Raw genomic sequence first — 9586 nt, forward strand, 5'->3', positions numbered from 1 at the left:
GACGTCTCGATTATCGGCCTCATTTCCTCAGTTTACTCAACTACCGGTATACTTTCAGGACGAAATTATCCCATGAAGTGAGTTAAATCTAAAACGTACTCAAATGATTGTAATTAAATATAAAAATTTGTATTTTTTAGATAAAGGTAATTTTTAGCACCGTTGTTTATTAACAATAAAACATGTACTAGGGATGCACGATATATCAGCCACCATATCGGTATCGGACGATATATGTTCATTTTTGATGTTATCGTTATTCGGCCCGATAAGAAAATGTGGCCGATATATTAAAGCTGATAAATAATGGATTATTTCCTTCAGCTGAGACACTTCAGATGTTCACCTTCAAATATGACTGGAATCACTTCATAAAAAGGAAAATACGGTTCAGTACAACACGAGCAGCGCAAGTCTGTCATACAGACCACATAAAATTATACTATATTACTATTAATATGTACTATTATATTATTGAGAACATTATATATAATTGTGTGTTTAGGACAAGGCTTTTAATGGTGAGAGTTTTGTTTTTGTAATCAGGCTCTATTTAGATTTATCGGCCAATATATCGGTTATCGGCTTTCAAATAAGAATTATTGGTTATCAGTATCGGCCCAAATTTCATATTGGTGCATCTCTGCATGGTACACATACTACTTGCTTCCAAAAATTGTACGCAACATGCCAATTCTAACATGTATCCAATTAGACATGCACCGACATTTCGGCCGCCGGAAATTATCAGGCGAAAATGGCATTTTGAGTTTCGCCATATCAGGTTTCACTCTGGCACAGCACGTTTAGCGAACCTCGACGCTTCCGAAGATGCACAACGACCGATCAGTGTTCCGATGTGTGTGTGTGTGTGTGTGTGTATATATATATATATATATATATATATATATATATATATATATATATATATATATATATATATATATATATGTGTATGTGTGTGTGTGTGTACGTGTGTGTGTGTGTTGTGCTGAAAATGTTCCGCTCCGTGTTTGAGCTGCACATGTTCTCTGGTCTTGTTTCTGTTTGCGATAGCCCTATACTGTGCAGTATCATGGTGTGTGTAGGGCGTGTATAGCAGTACTGGACAACACTGGTAAAATGACGCAACCCTCTCGTTCTCTGATCACTGTTATCTGCTCACATGCTCTAATAATATTAATTAATATGGGCCTATTTTTGTCCATTTTTTTTGTGTTACTTACTTTAAACAAAAGTGTGGTTATTTTATCGGCTTGTATTTTTTTTCAGATTCAGTAAAATTCTTTAATTAAATAAAAAGTCTAATACAAATACAATTATACAAAAAAGGAATAAAATAAGAAATGAATAATAATTTTTATTTTTTTTATTTTTAAAGTAATTTTCGGTTTCGGTTTTCGACAAATAAATTAATCTATTTTTTTTTTTTTCGGTTTCGGTGCATGCCTAATCACAATACAGGCTGGTAGCTGAAGTGATTTTGCACAGAGCCTGTACAGTATTGACTTGACTTTGACTTTGACTAAAGCACTGAGATCAGTTTCACTCCTGAACCCGAGAGCTCCAGCCGGAGCAGGGGAGATCGCTGAGCTTCCCCAGGAGGAGGATCCAGTGCTGGGTCACACCAGCGGCTCGCTCCCCTGGGCCAGACCGGGGCTCACATGAGGCGGTGTGTGTGTGTGTGCCTCTTCATCTGTGTCTGACTCTCTGGTGGAGTGAAACAGGAGACTGAGGACACACACACACACAGAAGAGCGGACAGAGTGATGTCACACACACAACAGGCTTCACAGATAACTCTGACAGTCAGTGTGTGTTCACTTGTCCACAGGCATGTACACACACGACTGCAAAAACATGATAGTTACAGTGGCTTTCCTGACACACACACACACACGCACACACACACACACACACACTATCATTGTGAGAACATTCATCGACACAATGCTATCTCAACACAGCAAAAACTCCAGCAGAATCACCAAAGGAGAAAATCACAATGTTTAAGTCGTCATTATGGTGATCGGTGTTTGTCTTAGTCAGGCTATGGTCCCTTCAATTTTAGATTTATTTTGGCTGCTGAAACAGAGTTATAACAGCCAGATGAACACAAAGAAAAGGTGATCTGATGGTGTTGGTTGTGTTTTGACATAATCATCATTTGACCTGAATCACTGAACTCACTAGAGCCTAATCTCTACATTTAGGTTTACTTTATTGATTATAGCAGCACTGTCCTTATACAGGGACACACATTCAGATGTTCTCCTTTGCTGATTCTGCTCGTTAACATCAGGTGTCTTCAATACTGGCCAATCATCACTCAATTAATCACTTAACACTGCTTCAGCGTTCATTTAACGCTCATATTTTAACACTTTAACACTCTTGAGTCTGGAGCCAAATAAAGTCCCAGGAGAGTTTATGTGTAGCTCCCTGCCCTAACCCTAACCCATCATAACTACTGCCTAACCTGACCCCTGACCCCAACCCTGCCCTTAACCTACTTATAACCTGACCCCTAAACCAGCTCTTGACCCTCAGACAGGCCTTTAGAGGCTCTCAGAGACTGAAGACCGGCTGAAATATCCTCACTTTACTCTCTCTCTCACTCTGATAGTCTAAAACTCACAAAGATAGTTGTACAAGTACACACTCACACACACACACACACGCTCACACACACTCACTCACACTCCCACACACACACTCACACATACTCACTCACACTCCCACACACACTCCCACACACACTCCCACACACACATTAACACATGCTCACACACTCAAACACTCTCTCACTCACTCACACACACTCACAAATACACTAACGCTCACACACACACACACACACACACACACACACACACACACACACACACACACACACACACACACACAAACTCACACACACACACACACTCCCACACACACTCACAAATACATTAACACACATGCTCACACACTCAAACACTCTCTCACTCACTCACACACACTCACAAATACACTAACGCTCACACACACACACACACACACTCACTCACTCACTCACTCAGACACACTCACAAATACATTAACACACATGCTCACACACTCTCTCACTCACTCACACACACTCACAAATACACTAACGCTCACACACACACACACACGCACACACACACACTCTCACACAGTCTCTCACTCTCTCACTCACTCGCTCACATGCACTCACTTACACTCCCACAAATACAATAATGCTCACACACACACACTCACTGTGACTGACTGTGTTCTCGTTGATCTCCTGAAGCATTGGCTGATTACTGATGGTCAAATCAATAATATCTGTCTATCCTGATTCAACCTCTACACTCTAATAATCATGAATATGAAAACCCATGTGAAAATAGATGGATTAATTAAAAACTAAACAACGCACTTGGACATCATTATATTCCATCACATCTGACTGTAATGAACCAGACTATACGATACGTGATGGAATGTGTGTGTGTGTGTGTGTGTGTGTGTGTGTGTGTGTGTGTGTGTGAGTGACCCAATGAATGATAGATGAACTGTACTTTATTTTCACTGATGTCATGTTTTGCACTACAGTAATAATAAGCCCTTCTTCTGATTGTGTGGCTGAATATGACCTGCGCATGTTCTTGACAGAGATGATTCAGTCTCATGTCTGAATGATGGAGCCTCACCAGCTGTGTGTGACTGTCTCTCTCTCTCTCTCTGGTCATTAGCTGGACTCTATTGTCTCTCTCTCTCACTGAAGCACGGAGAGAAACCTCCACTCTAAAACTCCTGTTAAACAGCTTCAGACCAGGAGAAACTGAATACGCCTCATTCATTCGCTCCCGCACACGTATGAATGAGCTTTCAGGCAGAGGAAATCACACGGAAACTTTGAGTCAAGAGTGTTTTGAAAGCCTCCATCCACTATAGACACATGAGTTCTGTACAGGCTCCAGACTGAGACCAAATCCTCACATTTTACCACCACTTTTCTTGCCGGTGCGACCAAAATATGCTATAGGTTTCCACAACATTTCCCAGCATCAAATGGCAAACCAACTGAAAGCAGGACTAAGAACCACCGTTACTATAGCTGGAGATCCAGTGAAGAGATCCACTGATACTGTTACTACAGCTGGAGATCCAGTGAAGAGATCCACTGATACCGTTACTACAGCTGGAGATCCAGTGAAGAGATCCACTGATACCTTTACTATAGCTGGAGATCCAGTGAAGAGATCCACTGATACCTTTACTATAGCTGGAGATCCAGTGAAGAGATCCACTGATACTGTTACTACAGCTGGAGATCCAGTGAAGAGATCCACTGATACCGTTACTACAGCTGGAGATCCACTGATACTGTTACTACAGCTGGAGATCCAGTGAAGAGATCCACTGATACTGTTACTACAGCTGGAGATCCAGTGAAGAGATCCACTGATACTGTTACTACAGCTGGAGATCCACTGATACTGTTACTACAGCTGGAGATCCAGTGAAGAGATCCACTGATACTGTTACTACAGCTGGAGATCCAGTGAAGAGATCCACTGATACCGTTACTACAGCTGGAGATCCAGTGAAGAGATCCACTGATACCTTTACTATAGCTGGAGATCCAGTGAAGAGATCCACTGATACTGTTACTACAGCTGGAGATCCAGTGAAGAGATCCACTGATACCTTTACTATAGCTGGAGATCCAGTGAAGAGATCCACTGATGGAGATCCAGTGAAGAGATCCACTGATGGAGATCCAGTGAAGAGATCCACTGATACTGTTACTACAGCTGGAGATCCAGTGAAGAGATCCACTGATACTGTTACTACAGCTGGAGATCCAGTGAAGATATCCACTGATACTGTTACTACAGCTGGAGATCCAGTGAAGAGATCCACTGATGGAGATCCAGTGAAGAGATCCACTGATACTGTTACTACAGCTGGAGATCCAGTGAAGAGATCCACTGATACCGTTACTACAGCTGGAGATCCAGTGAAGAGATCCACTGATACTGTTACTACAGCTGGAGATCCAGTGAAGAGATCCACTGATGGAGATCCAGTGAAGAGATCCACTGATACTGTTACTATAGCTGGAGATCCAGTGAAGAGATCCACTGATGGAGATCCAGTGAAGAGATCCACTGATACTGTTACTACAGCTGGAGATTCAGTGAAGAGATCCACTGAATTCCCCACAGATTTAATAACATCCATCGCTGTGAGATCCAGTGAGGAACATTCAGAGTTAGGTTTAAGGTTTTCTGTTAGTGGCTCCAGCGCTCTAGTAAACACAGGTATTCTGAAGCCCTGATGCAGATGTGGGGTCTTTATTATACGGATGATATTATGTGTTATATGTAGGCCATAACCTTCATGTGTAACAGCAGCTCCAGACAGAGATCAGTGTAACCGGTCAATCCTTCGGGATGAATGATGCTGTGAGGGATATATACACGTGCACTCCGACCTCCAGTTATTCTCACACTGACACGTTGTGTTTTTCATGAATTAAAGGGATGTATCCCTCCCTTCACATGACCTTCACATGACCCTCACATGCCCTGCTCTAATAATCCTCAGACGATATGAAACACATCGACTGTAACTGTAATCTTGTGTGTTTAATCCAGCAGCAGGACACACACTTTACAGGAGCTCTTCCCGCAGATTTACTGGGACTGACACATTCTGAGCGAAGCTTGATCTCGGGATAAGCAACTTTAATGGAGATAATCTTCCAAACGCACCATATCCAGGACTGAAGGTGTGTTCACACATGGCCATCTCATGTAAAGCCCTCAGAAACACTTTAGCTCTCAGAGTGCGTCTCAAAGCTCCTCCTGAAGGGCTTTAAAGGATGGGATATATCACTCGTTCCAGAAATCACACACTTCCCTATATAGTGCCCCAAACACAGTGTGTCTGAAACACGAATTCACAGCACTTGGATGATCTACTATTCTGAAGTGTGTGTGTGATGGACACTCTACTATCCCAGAGGATCTGTGAACGACAGTGAAGCGACGCCGGTGGGTCACATGATAATGACATCATGATGAATGTAGTGTGTCCAGAGTATATTCAGACTATAGAGCACAGTTTTTAGTGATCACAGGGTAATTACTTAATGATCACAGGGTAATTAAATAAGAGTCTGCTGGAGAGAGGCTGATGTGAGACGCAGCCCTGGTGTGAAAGACATATACTATGGAAGTCAATGAGACCAGAAACTGTCTGGTTACTGATATTCTTCTAAATATCTTCCTTTCTGTTCAGCAGAAGAAAGAAATTCATACAGGTTTGAAACAACATGAGGGTGAGTATATGATGACAGAATTTTCATTTTAAAGTGGAATATCCCTTTAAGTGTGTGTGTGTGTGTGTGTGTGCGCATGTGTGTGTGTGCGCGCGTGTGTGTGTGTGTCAAACGCTCAGCAGTATGTGTCAGACCACAGCGAGTGTGTTTGTGTATCACTCTTTCATGTGTGAATGTCACGGACTGACGTGATCACATAATCAAATCTCATGCTTCCATGTTTCGAGATTATTCTGCACTTCATAATTTCATACGAGTTTCTCTCTCCTGTTACGACTGCCATAATCACTCCCTCGAGAGGCTTTAAAAACACAATGTACTTTTCCACTCATTAACACACACACAAACACATTCACACACACACTACACATCTCAGATGGCTTGTATCATGTTTATAAGGTAATGTTGTCTAGAAGAGCAGCTCACGGCAACAGCAGAAGTAAAGCAGATTTATTTACATATTTTGGGGGTAATTCTGCTGTAGATCACACTAGAGTTTGATTAATGAAGCTGATGATGATTAATGCTGAGCTTGAGTAATGTACAGCACACCTGTCACTCACATGAGATCAGCCAATAGCAAACCACCACCATCCAACCATCCAATCAATTCCCCACAGACACAATCAAGCCCCGCCCACATTTGTTCTTGTTCCAGAAGTGTTTCACTCAGATATACGACACAATAGAGGAGAAAAGACCAGCACAACTTCTGTTTCATGACGAGTTTAACTAGTTTATGAGTGCTTTTGTGAACATCTGATGAATTCTGCTCTGTTAACATTGTCTTATATATACAACCTGGAAACATCAAACGCCAGAGTCTGAGAAACACAGTAATAAAAGTGTGTTATTGCTCAGACGTGTGTTATCAGAGCAACAGGACACACTCGACTCAAGGCCACACACAACAGCAGAGGAGGATGCTGGGAAATGGAGAGTGTGGAGGAAAGAAAACCGTACATGGAAAAATAATTGATAACATGAAGTGAGGAGAAATGATTCAAGTGGAGAGAGCAAATGAAAATATCTGGAGCTCAACTCAACTCTCTAAAGACTGCAAACAGTTCTCCTCAGCCACCATCATCAGTGGTTACACTCTCGGCTTGTCCAGCAATGCATTCTGGGATCTCAGTTTAGGAGCCTTCACATCTAATGATGCCTTAAAGTGCAGGGTTTCAGATTAATCGTTTAAAGTTAAAACTAACATAAGATCAAGCGATCAGGGCAGATCTGAATACAGTCAAACCAACATTATTCAGACACTTCATCATTTCTCACATTATCAGATTATTCGCTATAGTTTAGAAAATGGTGATGAAATATGAGCAGAACTCAGAGTTCTCAGATCAGCTGATATTTGACTGGTTTTGTCCGTCCTTCTGTTAGACTGTCTCACACATGAGTTATGTTGAATATCTGTCAGCTGTTAAATTTAACTACACAATTAGATAATACCAGTTTAGCTCAACCAATCACCAAGCAATGCTTCATTGTGTTCAGTCTGTGTGTAAAAAGAGCATTAGTTATTAAAGAAAACACACTTCAGCAAAACATGATCAGCTCAAAGTGTCCGAATCATTTTTGGTCCCTAATGTTTATAATTGTCACAGGTAGTCACTGAATGAAGAATATGTGGGTATATTATGTCACAGTTTACTTTATTTTGCTCTCCTCACTTACATAAATGAACTATAGTGTCCTGCACACACTATAAATATAACACCACAGATGATATCTGGTGTCTGAATCATTATAGTTTGACTGTAGTTGTTGGTCAGTCATTAGTTTGTGTGTCGAAATCCTCTTTAGATTTAGATTTCTCTTCCCGATCCCGGTTTCTCTCAGTCAGCAGTTTCCCAGCACTCTTCATCATGTCCTATGATTCTCAGATTAGGGTTTTGCTTCATCAGCAGAGGAAGAGGAAGAGGCAGTGTGACTTCCCTTCACTTTTATTGCTTGTGTTTGTATATATTCCTCAGGGGGAAATTACTCTTACATTATAAAGATAAACACTAAAATGATAAATGACCAAACATCCTGAAGCGGCAGATAAAAACATAATCCATAAGTGTACATGATATCTGTGTATCGAGCTCAGCTCTGGGGAGTGTGTGTGTGTGTGTGTGTGTGTGAGCTTTTGATCATAAATGGGCAACAGAACACCTGCTGGAGTCACTCTAAACCTGCTGGGTCACGGCGGTTCATTCAGTCAAAGAAGACTCACACAATACACTCTAGAACAACTGCCTCTCTCCATCACACACACACACACACACACACACACACACACACCCTCTCTCTCTCTCTCTCTCTCACACACACACACTCTCTCTCTCTCTCTCTCTCACACACACTCTCTCTCTCTCTCTCTCTCACACACACACACACACACACAAACACACCCTCTCTCTCTCTCACACACACTCTCTCTCTCTCTCTCTCACACACACACTCTCTCTCTCACACACACACACACACACACACACCCCCTCTCTCTCACACACACACACACACACACACTAACGGTTATTATCACGGTTCAGCAGAGAGCCACTGATAACAGGATCACAGTACACTGAGCTCAGAGACGCTGCATCGGCAGATATGCATATTTATAGTTTTGCATGACACAAAAATGTATTTCTATGGTTTCAGTCAACTATAATAACCCTGGCCACGTCACTCTTCCTGTCCGTCTGTAATCCGCTGCGCTTCGGGCTCTTCCTGAGAGTCACAGATACACACAGAACCTGCTAGTGTGTGTGTGTGTGTGTGTAGGATCTAATGGACTGGCTTTACCAGGGAAAAACAACATTATATGATCAGATGTAAGTGATCCAATATCTAATAGCTAATCCTTCAGGATTCAGGATTCAGGATTCAGGGTTCAGGGTTCAGGGTTCAGGGTTAGGATGAGGGATGTTAGCGGGAGAAGCACTTTCCCTGATCCTCCTCTTCCCCTGATCTGCCTCTTCCCCTGATCCTCCTCTTCCCCTGATCCGCCTCTTCCCCTGATCCGCCTCTTCCCCTGATCCGCCTCTTCCCCTGATCCTCCTCTTCCCCTGATCCTCCTCTTCCCCTGATCCTCCTCTTCCCATGATCCGCCTCTTCCCCTGATCCTCCTCTTCCCCTGATCCACCTCTTCCCATGATCCGCCTCTTCCCCTGATCCTCCTCTTCCCATGATCCTCCTCTTCCCCTGATCCGCCTCTTCCCATGATCCGCCTCTTCCCATGATCCGCCT

General features: G+C 42.5%; 1 protein-coding gene across 1 annotated transcript in view; it reads right to left on the reverse strand.

Moving 5' to 3' along the window:
* The window catches only part of mgat4b (alpha-1,3-mannosyl-glycoprotein 4-beta-N-acetylglucosaminyltransferase B), a gene marked incomplete at its 5' end in the record, with an annotated part of 79237 nt that extends 75386 nt beyond the window's left edge, over nucleotides 1-3851 (reverse strand). The window contains one exon of the mRNA XM_084133883.1: nucleotides 3771-3851. Coding sequence (XP_083990009.1) covers nucleotides 3771-3851 — 81 coding nt within the window. The remainder of the gene's footprint in view (nucleotides 1-3770) is intronic.
* Nucleotides 3852-9586: the final 5735 nt, after the last annotated feature.

The sequence above is a fragment of the Abramis brama genome, assembly GCF_963993115.1.
Source record: "Abramis brama genome assembly, chromosome: 13".
Lineage (NCBI taxonomy): Eukaryota > Metazoa > Chordata > Actinopteri > Cypriniformes > Leuciscidae > Abramis > Abramis brama.